At 38.6% G+C, this 16,386-nt stretch overlaps 4 protein-coding genes across 4 annotated transcripts; all 4 read left to right on the forward strand.

The window, feature by feature from the left end:
- Positions 1-344: 344 nt before the first annotated feature.
- Positions 345-6,008, forward strand: LOC106165267 (uncharacterized). The gene is made up of 8 exons (XM_013543431.2): positions 345-940; positions 1,119-1,326; positions 1,563-1,583; positions 2,037-2,068; positions 2,641-2,677; positions 3,064-3,147; positions 3,421-3,560; positions 4,376-6,008. The coding sequence occupies exons 1-8, from the start codon at positions 533-535 to the stop codon at positions 4,667-4,669; spliced, it is 1,224 nt and encodes a 407-aa protein (XP_013398885.2). The 5' UTR covers positions 345-532; the 3' UTR covers positions 4,670-6,008.
- A 224-nt stretch (positions 6,009-6,232) lies between these two features.
- LOC106165268 (uncharacterized) lies at positions 6,233-8,088 on the forward strand. Its single transcript, XM_013543432.2, has 3 exons — positions 6,233-6,784; positions 7,049-7,118; positions 7,410-8,088. The coding sequence occupies exons 1-3, from the start codon at positions 6,422-6,424 to the stop codon at positions 7,910-7,912; spliced, it is 936 nt and encodes a 311-aa protein (XP_013398886.1). The 5' UTR covers positions 6,233-6,421; the 3' UTR covers positions 7,913-8,088.
- A 1,733-nt stretch (positions 8,089-9,821) lies between these two features.
- Positions 9,822-11,436, forward strand: LOC147759461 (uncharacterized). Its single transcript, XM_086996585.1, has 3 exons — positions 9,822-10,013; positions 10,332-10,539; positions 10,968-11,436. Exons 1-3 carry the CDS (start codon positions 9,920-9,922, stop codon positions 11,218-11,220), a joined length of 555 nt encoding a protein of 184 aa, XP_086852711.1. The 5' UTR covers positions 9,822-9,919; the 3' UTR covers positions 11,221-11,436.
- A 1,020-nt stretch (positions 11,437-12,456) lies between these two features.
- On the forward strand, positions 12,457-15,689 carry LOC106165326 (uncharacterized). Its single transcript, XM_013543495.2, has 4 exons — positions 12,457-13,008; positions 13,426-13,492; positions 14,274-14,469; positions 14,932-15,689. The coding sequence occupies exons 1-4, from the start codon at positions 12,619-12,621 to the stop codon at positions 15,185-15,187; spliced, it is 909 nt and encodes a 302-aa protein (XP_013398949.2). The 5' UTR covers positions 12,457-12,618; the 3' UTR covers positions 15,188-15,689.
- Positions 15,690-16,386: the final 697 nt, after the last annotated feature.

Raw genomic sequence — 16,386 nt, forward strand, 5'->3', positions numbered from 1 at the left:
ATCGATATACAAAAGATACAAAGTCGCTGAGTGTCCGTACGCTTGTATGTATACGTAAGAGTTACATGTACATACGTAAGTACATGATAACGCACAACCAGGGGCGGATTTAGGCCGTCTTCTGGGTCTTCTGGAAGACGGTCAGATTTTCAAGTTTAAATTGACGGGTATCCAATTTTTCATGTTGGAATACGGTCAAAATTAGAGGGTGAATCAACAAAGATAATTTGGAAGACTGTTAGAAAATAACTCTGGGTCCGCCCCTGCGCACAACTACATCAACCACTTGCCTGTATCTTTATCTAAACTTGCCATACCGTTGCACACCTCGATGATATATAGGAAATCGAATTGTCCCGCCAAAAGGCGCATGCGCATATTCCCAGAAAAAGAGGACATAAACAGCTTTGTAAAATGGCACTCATAACCATTATACATCCCCACCTGTGGTAGCCGCAGTCGTTAATCTCACATAAAACACACGGGGGATTCCCCCTTCATCCCATTCAACCTGGAATTTCACTTTACCGCCATGACTGCGGAAGAGGGGCTCCACAGCCATGTTAGCGCAGGAAAACACCGCGGATCGGTGCAGGCCACGCACGATGAGAACTGCGCGACGTGCGGCCGCTGCATTCGCGAGCACAGGGAATGGGTGCCCGCTGTTGTCGTGGCTGTTTTACTACTGGTAGCTCTGGCCCTCTGTGGCATCTGGGTCACGGTACAGCTGAACGCTTTGAAAGACGGCCTAGAACAGTGCGAGAGACATGTCGCGCACCTGGCAAAAGGCCAGCAGGGAGGACTCTGGTATTCTGAAGAGCCCCCAGCTGAACATGGGCGGACTCTACCACCACCATCACCATCAACAGAAAGCAATCACATGGAGAATCACTCCGACTACATGAAGTCACAAAATAACGGGGAAGACGAGTTTGACGAGGTAAGTATAAAGACACAGCTATAGTTTCTATTGCACGTTCCGCACGATACAGATGGAGCATCATCGTTAAAGGGGACAAGAATATGACCGAAGGCAACGTAAAAAGACAGCAATAATGTTTTAAAAAGATTCTTCCATATCATGACTAGAATAATACACGTGCATTGTGTTATTTCAGGTTGCTGAAACAAAAGACACAGCAGTGACAGACATTTTCAACCTCCAAGTGTCACAAGAATCCCACCTAAAGCTACGACCAAGACGCAGCTCTGAGCAGCAAGGAAACGACCGGAAAGGACGCCGGGAAAGACAAAAGTCCAAGGCAAAAGCATCTACCGCAGCGCCAACCAAACGCAAGAAAAAATGCCCGCGCAGGTGTAGACACTGTGAGTTGCATGCATTTTCTCCTTTGTCATAATGCTATCTATACTAGATACTGTTTTGTAGTTTGAAAACAACATCCTTGATTTCAATACCCTTTATCGATTACACGGATATTTGATATAAAATACCTTTAGTGATACATACGTGCACTCTGCACTGTGGTCTGTGTGTGCGCAAAAATAAAATGCACTACAGGTTTAAACATAAATGGTAAATAGAGGCATTGATTTACTTTCAGGCTGTATCAAAGGTGATAAGGGTGAGTATAAGAGGCTATGACGCTAACTATTCCTCTTATTTGCTTGAAGAATCTAAAGACACCAATAAGTCATGGTTGTTGATGTTTCGCGTGCAATTTAGCGGTGACGCTATCTTGCGTTAGATAAAATTATCTAAAACATTATTAATGTGTCGAGCTTGCCAATTTAACAGTTACTTATTATCGTCAATAACATGGTAGGGTCAGATGTGAGCAAAATTATAAGGAGGTGGTGCAATCTTTGGTCAGTCTCCAGCCCGACCCGACCCGACCCGTCCATGAGCCCTAGTTGAGTATTTCAAAAGCACTTATATGTGTATGTTCGCCCATTTAAAGTCAATGATGAAGGCTAGAAAATAAAGAAAAAAATCTGACATTGATATATCGTAAACAGGTGGGCCAGTGGAGACCAGGTATGACGTACTTTAATAAAGTATTCTTTATCTATCTTAGGTGATAAAGGCGACCCGGGACCAAGTGGTCAGGTAAGAAGGAGAGAGAAAAAAACGAATGAAAACGATCAGTATATATATGTAGGCCGTTGCCGAAACGTGCGGCTTGCTTTAGTGGACTCCTTTACATAAAAGCAAAGCTATTTTGAGCTTACAATATCTAAAAACATACCGGCGTAACAAAACTGAGGGTCCATGTAACAGAAAGTACGCTCTCCATATAGTTATAATGGTTAGGGTTAGCCTGACCTAAGTGGGTCAAAATCTAGGGTGAGGGTTGCCTGTACAAATTTATGGGAAGAGGACTCTCTCTCAAGGGGGACCCTGTGTCACGTTACACCGGTACAGCTGTTTTTCTCGATGTGAAAAGGCCTTAAACCTAGTTATAGTGGCATTAATGTGTGCTCCCTCAATACTCAATGGCAGGTGAAGTTCTTTCCATTGATTTATTTGAAATATATAGTTTCAAATCCAGGTTATTCAGGTGTAACCTGCAGTTGTGGCACTGTAAATAACATTAAATGTAGATAGTTCCTTGTACACCGAGTCCGTACCAGAAACTCTCGAATTTTGTCATCTTTATATACGAACCTTATTTGTTGCAGATGTCGCTGGCGGCGGCACTATACCGGGGAAATATAGGTCAGTGCGACGTCCCTGGATTACAATTTGTGTCACGTGATCTGATAAACTGACATGGTGTTTATGAAAACGAAAGTAATACGTACAATATCGTATAATATTGAGGAAACTCTGAATAAGCTTAAAAAGTTACTCATGCTAAATATTCAGCATTAGTTTAATGGGACTTTATAAATATTAACTTACAGAAATATTTGTTTTTAAAAAGCACGTACACGAATAAATAATTCTTATGTAGAAGGTCAAGGTGAAAGGAGCACGAGTGGCTCTATAAAAAATTTTCTTATCAAATAACGACTTCAAAATATCTTAACGAAATACACCCATGTATCTACGTACTTGGCCAATTGGTAAAATAACTTTATATCAAAACATTCCTCTCACAGGTACATTTGATCCAGATAGTATACCAGAGAGCAGGAGAGATTGCGACGAATTTGATAAGGTGAAAAGAACCTTTAGAAGTTGTGGTAAGTTCTTTTACCTAAAAAGGCCAAGATATCAGAAAGTGTCATATCGTTATATAGATATTCAAGTATCGCAACTGCTTTATGTATAAAGCTACAACAATGAATAATTGGTGTCGTACATTTTCTCCGTACAGCATTTGGTTTAAAATTTTAAAATTAAAATTCAAAATTTGAAATTGAATTTTGAAATTTGTTTAAAATTTGATATGTGATATGTACAAGGTAAGAATCTTGTTGGTTTATTTCTTTTTATACAGTTTATTAATTTTACAGATGGTAAACTTATGTACTGGGAGAAGGTGCCTTGGATGAAGGACCCAGATCATGCGAGAGTTTACGAGAACAAGTTTCAGAAGACCTGGGACGGGCAGGTTCGAGTGACTGAAGGGGGTCTGTACTATTTATATGGTCAGGTGAGCAGACCAACAGAAAAAAATCCATTGGCCTCATTCAGAACCACGGAACAAATATGGCGACCCACTTAAAAACTTGCCGTCGAATCCCCTAATAGACATTGAATATATTCCCCGTGGGTCGGCCATATTTGATCCGTGGACTTGTAAGTCAGCTGTTGTGAATGGGGACATTGAATATATAAGCGCTTGGTAACATAAAGTGCCATTCATTAAGCTTCACTGAGTTTTCCCAACGTTATTTTTTGCTCCTATCGTATATAAAGTGCCCCTATTATCTTTTTATTTACTATTCATTGTTATAAACGAGTTCGATTCGACTTTCAATTTTTTCGTTTTTGGTTTTAGAACATTTAAAGGGACGAAACGCACAAAGGCACAAATATTGGAGTTAAATTTTATTTTAGAATCAGAATATAAAATCTGCTGCATTTTATCATTTGCGTCTAATATCTGTATTCTTTTGTCTGATACAAAAGTCAGTCATCTTTCTCTTTTTCTTTCGTATGAGTCATGTCTTGCCCAAACATGCAGAAAGTAGGTAAATTGTTCTCTAACGAAAAAAAAACTAATTTCCACATTAAAAAAACGCAATAAGTTTCTATTTTCCATAAGAGCACACGCGTGTCAGTATTTTTTTGTCCTCTGGTTAAATAATATTCTGTGTTAAGAATAATTGTTCCAAACATGTTTTGGTTTAACTGCTTAACGGGCATTTTTCATGTTCTGCACAAAGACTTGAATCCACCTGTTAGACCTACCTAAACCTACCTTTTGAACCTACCTGTTTAACGCTGTTTTTTGTCTTCCCTCAGATAACGTTCTACAACGCCTCTCCGTTTAACACAGCTGGCATAGATGTTAACGGTCATACTGTCGTTAGGTGCACCAACAGCGTTCCAATCACTAACCCTGGCAGCGCTTCCAGCACCTACCAAACTTGCTCTATGAGGACGGTTTGGAACCTTGAGGAGAACGCCGAAGTACAGATGGTTGTGAAACAGCCAAATCGAGCTCTCGACATGCGCCCAGATACAACGTTCTTTGGGTTGGTGAAATTGAATGACGTCACAGAGATGATGATGACGTCACCAACTTCACCACAGTGAGGACAGGTCTTGATTAGTCACACATATGATGTGCTTGAGTCCTTTGATGTCAAGGACCAATTTGTTACAGACATTCTATTTCATTGATCTGGAGTGGTGTGGTCTCATTACAATGACGTTTTATCAAAGGTTACCTAAAAAGAAATGCATGAAACCAGCCGATGTGCTGATCAAGGTGCCGCCTCATCCTACAGTCAATAAGCGAGCAATACAACTATGTCAGGAGCGTAGGTTACATTTAAGTTAGGTCTTAGAGTGTGTATCAATTTCTGTTTTGATTGGTCGAACCTGATGTAACGTGTCAGATAGTCCCCCATAACAGAGAGTCCGCTTCCATGCATTTGTACAGGTGAGCCTCGCCCTAGATTTTGACCCACTTAGGTCTGGCTAACCCTAACCATTATAACAATATGGAGGGCGGACTTTCTGTTACACGGACCCTCAGTTTCGTTACACCTGGTAGCAGACGGTGAGGCGTGCATGTCATGCATTGTAGAGGAGTAATGGATGAGATGGTGTTTTTAACTTGTAATTTCATCCTTTAAAATGTCTTAAAGATACTATTTTAAAAAGCATGTTAGTATATACGCATAAAGGGTCAGTTCTTGTCATAACTAAATAGGCTGTAAGGCTGTGTTTTATTAAATAAGCCTATTCTCAGAATTCCAAATCGCCATTTTCTGTGGGTTTGACTTATTTGTCAACACCTGAGCTCGCAACCTTATATGATATACGAAACTGAAGTGAGACAGACGGAACAAGGCGCGAGAGATGTCTTGAAAGGTTGTTTCCAAATTTTCACATTCTGCTATTTTCAGAGGACTGCAATATGAAGGCCGCACCGAAAGACTGCAATAAAATCCACACTACACTACAAAAATAATGGGATTTTATAAACGTAGATGGATTTCCCGTAGACAATCTATCAAATCAAAGGGATTTAAGATGTGTTGAGTTTATTAATTCTATTGACATTATTATGTGGAGTGTATATAACAACCATCCTTATTCATATAATGGATATTCATATATTATAATTGGATTTGCAACAACTTACATCTGACATGTTATCAGCTCTTCGTTTTTATTTGTTTATCTTTTCATTATTCATTTGCATTTGATATCTCTGATATCCTCCTCATTCTCAATATCATATTTTTCTGCCCCTAATATAACTGTACATATACGATATCTCTTTTTGTGTATCATAATTAGATTTATTTGTAAATATCGCTTTTATTTAATTATGAAAATAAATTTCCTGTAGTTTCTTTGAATTATTGTAACATAGGGTGACGTATAAACATGCATACGGTATAAATGTTTTGAGTTGTTTTTTATTAACATCCACATAGTGAAGTCCTTAATTGCTTTGTCTTCGAGGCTCTTGTGACAGAATTTATCAACGTTAACGACACTGAATTCGAGTGATGTGTGTTGTTGCACCTTCATGTAAAAAGTGTTTTTCCGAGAGATGCCTGTATCCAGATCCCCTAAATGTATTTCAATTGAGAAATTTGACACGAATAAAAACTGTTTGCAATTTACCACACAATGAAATCAACTTTACCCACTCCAAGTCCCGTTAAGGTAAACTACGCAGTAGATTTCTTTGCTGATAAAAATAGATCCCATCAAGGTCAGCGTTCATATTCCACTATACAGCGCCGTGGTGTGCTTAGTTCATTGTAATTTTTGTTCGTTTTGGTAAAGGTGTTTACCGCGGCTGTAAATAAACGCAGAACAAACACCATGGAGTTAAGGGCTTCCGAGAGATTGCGCCAATCCAGTGTGGTGAAAATTTGTCTTGTTGGAGGAGGAGCCGGAGCACTATGCGCGGTAATGATATGCGCAGTTGTCTTGTCCCTTGCGCTCGACCAGGGGTTCGTTAACGATTTTACTCAACGACAACTGGCAGCAAACTCACACCCAGAATCAACACGTAATGAGGTACAGGTACTCGGTTCGCTGGTTCATTCAAGAAGCAAACGTTGGTTGAACAAAGGGCAACAATTTGCCGAACCATCTTCAACATTAAGGAAGAGAAACCCACGTGACTTGGAAGACAAAATTAGCGGTCACAAACGTCATCAGCGGAACCGTCGATCTGTTGAGGTAAACATGTATTTGTTCAAAAGGATGCATTTGTTAATTTCAACAAATCTGTTGGGCTGTTAAACATTAAAAAAAGTAAATGTGAAGATATGAATGTAAGGTCCAAAGTGAAATAATGCCCTACTGGTAATATCCATTTGTTCTTAACAGTACCGGTACGGTATGGTACGAAAGTACTGTAGATTTATTTTTAGACTGATATGTTCTTGTTTCACAAATATTCACAATACCACACTTCTTTAAGCATTTAATGTTTTTTTACAGTCTAAACCGTCCATCCACCTTGTTCCAAAAACTGGAGGGAACCCTAGTGTTGCTCCTGTCTTGAGTGACGGTACGACTCATGCATGGTCATCGTACCGTGTATGAGTACATTTTAGCAAGACAGAGTGTGTGTGTGTGTGTGTTTGTATTTGTGTGTGTGTGCGCGCGCGCATGTGTGTGTGTAGAACATTATTTGTATACTTGCATGCACTATAGTGCCAGTAACTAAATGATACCCGGTACTAATATCAGTAAATTTCGTTCAACCAAAGTACATTTAACTGTAGACTGACCTTTTATTGCAAGTGTACATGTATATATTTACATACGTTGTTCAGTGCATCAATTTCTAATATTACAGGTACGTTCTGCCACTGGCGGCACCTCACGCTGTCCAATGACGGCAGTCTCTATTACGACGCCTATCACAACGTTGTGGTCATCACAAAGCCAGGTGTGTACTATGTGTACGGTCAGGTGTATGTCAGGGCCACATCGGACAAAAATGTGTCCTTCTGTTTATTCCGAGGGCACAGGAAACGTCACAAGTGGTTCATCTTTGATTTAAACACCCATGATCTTTCTGGCGCATTGGTTTGTGGTCTGTTACAGCCTCGATTTGATTTCACACCGACCCAATTCCAACTGACCAATGAGGAGGTCGTTATAGAATTGCCAAGGGATAAAATGAGGCATGCGTACCGTACACGCGCTACCAGCATGGTTTCAGGTGTATTTTATTTTGATGAGAATGATACTGTTTCGATGGCGATAGCAGGAGGTACTGATGTCAGCGAACACAGGGAGGATTTACAAATCGGCCTCCAACACAATTTCACATATTTTGGAGCCTTTATGGTGTAATTCAACGTACCATGGGCAATAAATTTGTGAAATGTTAAGAATATTGTATGCTTAAACGTGCCTGTGTACGTGCATCGCAACTTACAAAACGATGATGCCAAATCTCCACTTTTATACCGTGTAAATACCGTGTATAATTAATACTAGTACACAGGGTACTAGTACTTTGCACTTAGTATTGATTCTTATTTTTAGGCATTCATTCAGTCTGTTAGTTAAATGGATGTTTCACCGATCTCTGTGAAATGCTGTATAACCCTGTTAGTGACATTTGTATCGACATGAAACCGAATCCATTATTAGTTTACTATCAGTATTCATAAAAGTCTTAAACTTCATGTGGAGTGACGTCATGTGCAGCAACTCGACCCGATTGGCTAGCAAAAGAGCGCGGATGTCGAGTAGAAAAATAATGAACAACCCTATGGAAAATGGTGAGTGGGAAATCCCCCAATTTACAGTATTTCACATCAGAACAAAATGCAACTCGTTCAATTTACACAGATATTTTTTATGTACATACACATGTACACTTACCCTAACATATACATGTACATGTATGCTCAAATAAAATAAAAGGGTAAAATTATCAATAAAATCACTCTATTTTCTCCGCTGCTCCGCTCCAGTGAATCAACTACACCTGTGCGCATCTCGCCTTGCCACTGAGTGCGCCCAGTTATCCTCCAAAAATTACGATTCGCAGAAAGACGAGAATCTACGAGACTTAATTCGTGCAGTCATGTGCATGCTAGAGTGTTCAGTGCGCAACTTTTTTTTCACATTTTTTCCACTATTGAGATTTTGCTGTACAGTAGTTTACAGTTAAAATGCATCTTTAATACTCAATAAATTAATAATTGCACTTGTACTTATTTGAGTTGTTGCTTTTTACCGTGATATTGCGTCAAGACGGTAAGCCAAAAACGATAAACGGGATGTATTATTATTATTATTATCATTAAAATAATAATTATCAACGGCGAGCAGTGATCAAATTATTGAAGGCAATGGAGGTTTGTAGTCACGCACGAAATAATTCAATCTAACATTTCTGGCAAAATGGCATCACTTTTGCTTTAGATCTAGCCCAATTGCTCTCATATACTTGTTGCGAATGTAGATTTAATTGCTTCTCCATGATATCACGCATTTTGTCACAGAAAGTTTAAGAAACTTGTACAAAAAAGGTAGTCTGTTAGTAAAATAACATGCCAAGTGCAAAACGTGCGTATTTTCTTGTTTACCGTAGATGCTGGGACCTTGTTAAATCAAATCTGGGGGTCTGGAAGTAAATGGTGTTACATATCAATACGGCTGCTGATGCCCCAGTAAGCTAAATACACGTCCCAAGCGCTACGTTAAAAAAAGGCTCACACAAATCGATATGGACGTACGAGTATGCACCTCCTGTTTGTTTCTGTTGAAGTCGTTACTACAATTTGCAGTGATCATTACTGCAGTGTGTATAGCCTATTCGCGAGCGGTTAGTGTAGGGGAACCACCGTCATCGGAAGGGAAAGCCCTGCTTGATCATTCGGAGATAAATGTGAACGGGGAAGTCCCTGCAAGGATCTATGGCGGTGAATTCACACCCCTACATAATGGCCGCACAAGGGATCGTGATGGTGGCCGGAATGTGAGACGGAGGCGTGGGGGTCCCCAGGACAAAAAGAGGGTCCTGATTAAAGCAGCCTTTGGACCACAACCGCCCTTTTCGCCACTAAGGCCTAAATGCGTGGGAAAAAGTAGAAAGGTGATAATAACAACGTATTAACGAGAACATAGTTTGAAAATGAAAGGAAGTAATATTATCTTTTTTCTAACAGAAAAGTAAGTGGACCCTTTCGGCTCTCTCCTGTATGCATTTTTTAAAACATTTTTTACTTTATTATTATTATTGTTATTATTATTATTATTATTATTATTATTATTATTATTATTATTATATTGCTAAAATCTGAACATGTGTTTTGAAAGAATTCAATCGGTGAATTTGTTAAAAACATGTCAGTTTTGTTTCAGGGTCGCGGTCTGATCCACCTCATTCCTAAGACGACTGGACCGACAGACGCTGTCACCGCTACAATAACAAAACAGGGTGCGTCTCTTTTTTTAACTATATTGAAACATCATGTTTGTGTTTTTGGTATGCACGCAACAATAGAGTTAGATAAATTAAGATTAAGTACCGTCTTGTCTACTACCTACACGTGTTTTGTATATTTTAATTAAAAAAAAAATTAACTCACTTGTATCAGAGGCGCCCTAAAACCTTGGGGTTTCTTGATCGATGAAACATTTTCTAGAAATAAAGACACTCTAGAAAATATATTGAAAACACTGAAAAATATTCTTTAAAATATGCTCGGTTTGGTGCACTTATTTGACCAAAATTTAAATGTGTTAATTTTTATAGGGACGTTTACTCAGTGGCAGCGTGTCACTACCAACCGGAAGACGTATCTACGATATGACGTCACCACTAACGCAATAGTGACATTCCGGAAAGAGGCGATCTTTTATGTGTACGCGCAAATTCACTTTCATCAGATGACGTCACAAACACTGATGTTTTGTATCTACAAAAGCGCCCAATCCCAGACCGACAACAGTAGTGACATCAGGTAAGTGCACGTGACAGTGTTGGTGACGTCATGGGGGTACAGTTAGTGGAGACATCAGGTCCGAAGCACCGACAATGCTTGTGTCAACAGGGAAAGACAATGTCGATAAAAGTGGGGACATCATGTGTGAGGTGCTTACGTCAGTAATGGTGGTAGAAGTAGAACTTAAAAAATCTTACAGTAGTACGTGTTACTGCATGTAGTCTTCTCTTTGAAATCTATATATTAGACTTATTTGCACCACCACGAACATAAGACAGACTATAATTAATTGTCCTCTTTGCTTAAAATATCTATATTCATTAAAACGGTTAAAGGAAATAATTCAAATAAAACAAGTGATATTTTCAGGTGTAAAACAAATAACCTAAACAGAGTGACGTCTTTTCTCAACCAAAAAAAACGAAACTTTATGATCATATTTTCAGAGACAGATCAACGGCTCTGGCATGTGGGTCATCCACTACAAGTTATATTCCTTTCTACAAAAACCAACAGGACAGAGAACCAAGCTTCGTGTGGGAAAACGCCAACACCGTCTTCATCGGCGGGGTCTTCCCTTTGCTCTGCAGGGACAGGCTATGGCTCGGAATGTTTCAAGTGGACTCCGGGGAGTATGAAGGTTTTAAAATCAGGATCAATAGAAACTCTACATATTTCGGAATGCACGAGGTTTATTGACGTTTCATTTTGGATATTATCTTTAACTTTTTATGTAAACTGTAGATAACCATTTTGTAAATATTGTAATTCTGTGCCAATATATGTGCATGTCTATTATTACATATAGTAGCCTACTAAAGAATATGTAAGGCACTAAGCTCTAATCACACACTGGACAAGTGCATATACCTGTCCCAAATCATGTATATACGATATTTATTTTCATTATATTAAATCTCGTTTAGAACGACAAAAAATCTCCACTACTGCGTCACTTTCGTTGTAGATTAAGCATATATCCAGGTTCTGAAGAAAATCATATTTCCACCTAATTCAGGAATTTTAAAATAAATTGTTCGTCTACGTTAGACCTAGGGATTAACAAAATACACGTGCATGTCCTAGTAAAATAAATGTTACATTTCATTTTGAGAAAATACCAGCTGAACACTTTCTACACTTACAGGTGAGAAAACAGAGTATTATTTTTCTGCGTGATGGTAAATTGATAAAATTGGATATTGAAATATAAAAATATGAAAACGAATTCTGTACTCCAAGGAAAAATTAATAAGGTTACGAAGATCTGCGTTGTATTTTAAAAACGAGTTGATATTCGAAATCGAAAGAAAAAGCCGTAATAATTTTCAAAAATCTAAAAGAAAATCGAAAGTCGCATTTCAGCTTCGAATGTGAAAGTGAAAATCTACGTTCCAGTGAGAGATTAGCAACGGATTAATTTTTTTAATTAAAATGAAAGCCAATTGCCTTATGACATTAGTGTAAAAAACCAATTGAACTTCCAATTGGCAAAAGTAATGTTTCCTGCATAAAACAAAACGTTGCACTCACGCATGATAAAGAAAAACAATAATTAATAAACGTGTGCATTTCCTCATAAGTGAAAAACGAAACAAATACAAAATTTTGCCTTAAGAAAAAAATTTTCACTTAAGATATGAACACGGCTCCAGGTTCTTTCTATTTTTCTCTTTAAAAAAGGCAAATTGTATTTCCTTACAAAAACAAAATGTAAAAAACATGTTTTTTGTTATACAAAATGGAAGTATAAAAATTGCTTTCGTATCAAAAAGAGAAAGTGAAAAAATTGTAATTTCTTTTCTAAAAAAAAGTCAAAGTATACTTTCAGTTTACACCGGGAGAGAGAGAGAGACATTAAAAACAACAGCACAGACGAACACACAAAACACAGTATAATTATAGAGGTTAACATCCTTATACATTCACAAAAAAAAAAAAAAAAAAAAAAAAAAGAAAGAAACTCGACGCACCACCCCAAAAAGCCCACATCCCTGTTCCAGGAAAACCTACATCCCCCAAAGGTACACAAATAGTGCTATCGGTTTCACTTCACCGGTAAACACTTTAGGCTACCCCAGATCTCACTACGCAAACATGGCGGCGTCGAACGAGGTGTTCACGTCGACACTCATTCTGTCGTGTTGTGCGTGCTTAATCCTCGCGTTTGTTTCAGCAAGCTCTGATGACGCCTGGGATAATCTAAAGCGCTTGTGGAAGAGTGGTGCAACGCGAGGGGAACCCCCGCCTATGGAAAAGTTTAGAGTCGCCATACTTGACGGTAAAAGGATCTTGCATACCAGTGACTCACTATTTAGGTCAGGGATGCCCCTTGCGAGGCCACGTTTGAATGTTGACAGTTCTGCGGGTGTCAAAAACAAGCACCAAACACCACATGTGCCCTTTTATTCAAGAGAAAACCCAAACCTGCCGATAACTACGCACAACATAGTAAAAAGAGTAGCTAAAGTGTCGCGTAAAAGCAAGGTATGTGGACTTCAAGTAAAAATATTTTTCAAACACCTTATGACAGTTCAATTTGAACAAAACTGAAAGGATCACGGGATTATTTGGCAAATTTTGATTTCTTGATAAAGTTAAGTTAAATCATGGTTCTTCGTATAGGCCCCTATTGCGCCGTCTCGCACAAGATTTATAAGCATGTTTTTCTTCAGGACGTGGAGAATGGTTTTCACCTCTTAGTATAGATGCTTTTTATTGTATTTATGTCATGGTTAGTAAATCTTTTTATTATGCACGGTATCGCTGTGTACGCGGGTAGTAAGTAGAACAGCAGTGACCTTTTAAGGATTAAGATTGATTCTCTCTCTCTCTCTCCCTCTCTCTCTCTCTCTCTCTCTCTCTTCGATAATACAACATATATCAAAGTCTCTTTAACTCCAGGCTAGTGTGATACATATGCTACCAGCGGGAAGAAATGACGCCTCTATGAGTAAAGTCACCAAAGACGGTAAGCTTGGCAGATTTCCCAAGAAATTTACCTCGGTATTATAACAGATGTCATGTTTAGTTTCTGCCTTTACTGCTAAATCAGAAGATTTTTTAACGATAGATGTCATGATAACTACAAGTAACGTTTTAGTACTGTAATTATGTGTGTTGAAGAATAAATCATCATATATCTAATAATTAATTTATGGTATTTTATTTGTTCATTTATTTCATTTTGTTCACTATTATTATTATTCTATTCTTATGATAATCTTAGAAAAATTATTATGATACGGGTTTCTCTTCCCTGTCTCAAAATGTGCGCACATACGAAGCAGATTATTATACACTGTAGATGATTAAAAACAGTATAAAACTATGTATTGGTATAACTTACATGTCACATTAGTCAACTAGATAAGAAAAATATCCGCGATCAATTTTTCGCTAAATCTTTTCAGTTTCATTTGTCATACAAATCTGAGACCCCGCTCCCATACCTATATCGATCTAGTGGATGTGGTCCATCTCCGAGGGGTTTCTCGCTAAATTGCACTCTGCCTTCAGTGGCATAGATGTCTGGCAAGCGCACTGAAGCTGCTAAACGATAATTAATTACCCCCTAACAGCATCAGTAGGCGTGCCAGACATCAGTGCTGCTTAAAGTTAAGATCTAATGTATACCGTCTATTAGATCTTAGCTTAACGTAACCAAAGTGCAATTTAGCGAGAATTTCGTCGGGGATGGACCGATCCCGCTAGATCGATCTAGGTATGAAAATGGGGTCTTATCTCCATAGGCACATTCGGCCACTGGGAACCGCTGACCCAGCAGAGGATTAAGTATGACCCGTCCAGTAACACCATGGTGGTCACCAGGGCCGGTTTCTTCCACGTGTACGCCCAGGTCCATTTCTACATGTTCACCTCGCATGCTATGGTGTTCTGTTTATATAAGACCGATTTTAGGACGGCACAGCGCAAAGGAAACGACAGGTGAATACCCCTGCCTCCCCCCCCCCCCCCCGATTTTTTTTCATGGGGATAGGTGAATAGTTGTCCACGCCACCTCCCTCCCCCACACCACCATGCGCTGAGTTTTTTTTAACCTTAATATAGCTAGATTAATGGGGGAGCTTAACTTAAATTACTCTCATAATATTCATGTCAGATTATAATATAACAATTTGTTGTCATATTTATACAAATATAAAATAAAAAAATATGTGATCCGTCGATAAGATAATGTAATAATATACATGTATATAAATAATATAAGTTATCAATATTATATCAGTATATCTTATATATTTGCCTCTGTTTTTTATATATTTATTTATCTGTACACTCATTTAGGTATTTCTTTATTTATTTGCTTGATTCATTAACTGAATAATTTTGCTGAGATCGGACGTTGATTTTCTTCATATAATGTTTCTTTTTTTTTTAATCGCTTAGGTCCAACTCCCCAAAGCTCGTGTGCGGAGAGTCCACCCCCAGCTACAGGCCTCACACCTCCCAGTGCGCAGATTACCCCTGCGGCATCAAAGGATGCATATGCACGTGGTTCAATGCCGCGACCGTGCACGTGGCCGGGACGTTCTATCTCGCGAGATATGACGCGATCTGGCTTGCAGTTCGGGGAGATGAGGATGTTGGTTATGATATAAAGATAAACTTGAACTCGACTTACTTTGGTGCTTACTCTGTGTAATATTCTAAGCAATGGAACATTCCCATAATCATTACACTGTTCATATCCATCGCTTTATTCCCAATTGATTATCTATTTTTGTATTAAGGGAGAACCCCAGAACTATTCACTTCGTCCTCGCCCTTGTCCTCTCTTATCCAGGAAATTTCCTGGATTTGTAACTTTGACTTTGTGATATTTTGAGGTAATTTGACCAAATGTTTATAGACCCCTCCAGTATACTTTTTGGATACATGTACCATCAAAGTTGATGAGACTTATTGTTTAGAAGAAAGAATCCATTCTATGGATTTAGAGAGCTACCTTTTTGTACAGTTTTATTAAGCCCATGTAAACAGCCAATTAATTTATTCAAGTTGATGATTTATTACATTGTGTATAGTCAATTAATTGCACTAAATACAGCCACACAGCGACGGTTGATTGTTAGCATTTTAAGAAATTGGAATTTGAAATACATTTATATAAAAGCAGTCTGTAAGTAAGAAATATAATAAACCGTATACAAGTACATCCGTAGTTGGTATTTATGTGCATTTAGTTTGTTGATTTCAATAACATGGATTCTTTTTACAGTGTGGGAAATGCGATATTGTTTATCGTATCAATTCCGTGCACTTTATCTAAATAATAGATTTATCGTGTCTTTTTAACTACAAGTTAATCGCTTGAATTCTTGTAGATAATGCGCCAATCAAATTGCACATATCCACGACATAAAGATGCATACTGCACACACACACACACACACACACACACACACACACACACACACACACACACATGCGAGCTATAAATACTTGTAACTGGTCATAAATAAAAATTGAAATGTAATGTCGTGTTGTACACTTGAGAATTTGCCACTCTCCCCCTCCGCCACTCCCCCCCCCCCCCCCCCCCCCCCCCGTGTTTTATTTCCTTGAAGACTTACCTGCTCATAACGTGACCCCCAGGCCAACCCTGGGGAAACACGACACCTTGGTACCTTGTTAAAACCCCTCTTTACAAGCCTATCAATAGACCCTAACGTGCAAAACGCTTGTTTATTTTTATACTTTCTTACTTTTATTGCGGTTGAGCGGGTCTTAAAATAAACATGTTGACTACTCATTACAATGGAAGAAATTCTGACATTTGGAAGTTATCCAAAACGTTTTGTTTGATTCACTGTGTTCCAAAAAATGTTGAAAGTCAAGGTA

The sequence above is a fragment of the Lingula anatina genome, chromosome 10, assembly GCF_051362555.1.
Source record: "Lingula anatina isolate TDL-2025a chromosome 10, LinAna3.0, whole genome shotgun sequence".
Classification (NCBI taxonomy): Eukaryota; Metazoa; Brachiopoda; class Lingulata; order Lingulida; family Lingulidae; genus Lingula; species Lingula anatina.

Excerpts from the sequence above, each read along its gene's own strand:
- LOC106165268 (XM_013543432.2), top strand. The coding sequence starts at position 6,422 with ATGGAGTTAAGGGCTTCCGAGAGATTGCGCCAATCCAGTGTGGTGAAA. Across the intron at positions 6,785-7,048 it reads GGAACCGTCGATCTGTTGAG|TCTAAACCGTCCATCCACCT; the intron begins GTAAACATGTAT and ends GTTTTTTTACAG. Across the intron at positions 7,119-7,409 it reads TGCTCCTGTCTTGAGTGACG|GTACGTTCTGCCACTGGCGG; the intron begins GTACGACTCATG and ends CTAATATTACAG.
- LOC147759461 (XM_086996585.1), top strand. The coding sequence starts at position 9,920 with ATGTCAGTTTTGTTTCAGGGTCGCGGTCTGATCCACCTCATTCCTAAG. Across the intron at positions 10,014-10,331 it reads CGCTACAATAACAAAACAGG|GGACGTTTACTCAGTGGCAG; the intron begins GTGCGTCTCTTT and ends TAATTTTTATAG. Across the intron at positions 10,540-10,967 it reads GACAACAGTAGTGACATCAG|AGACAGATCAACGGCTCTGG; the intron begins GTAAGTGCACGT and ends TCATATTTTCAG.
- LOC106165267 (XM_013543431.2), top strand. The coding sequence starts at position 533 with ATGACTGCGGAAGAGGGGCTCCACAGCCATGTTAGCGCAGGAAAACAC. Across the intron at positions 1,584-2,036 it reads CTGTATCAAAGGTGATAAGG|GTGATAAAGGCGACCCGGGA; the intron begins GTGAGTATAAGA and ends TATCTATCTTAG. Across the intron at positions 3,148-3,420 it reads AAGAACCTTTAGAAGTTGTG|ATGGTAAACTTATGTACTGG; the intron begins GTAAGTTCTTTT and ends TTAATTTTACAG.
- LOC106165326 (XM_013543495.2), top strand. The coding sequence starts at position 12,619 with ATGGCGGCGTCGAACGAGGTGTTCACGTCGACACTCATTCTGTCGTGT. Across the intron at positions 13,493-14,273 it reads GAGTAAAGTCACCAAAGACG|GCACATTCGGCCACTGGGAA; the intron begins GTAAGCTTGGCA and ends TTATCTCCATAG. Across the intron at positions 14,470-14,931 it reads CAGCGCAAAGGAAACGACAG|GTCCAACTCCCCAAAGCTCG; the intron begins GTGAATACCCCT and ends TTAATCGCTTAG.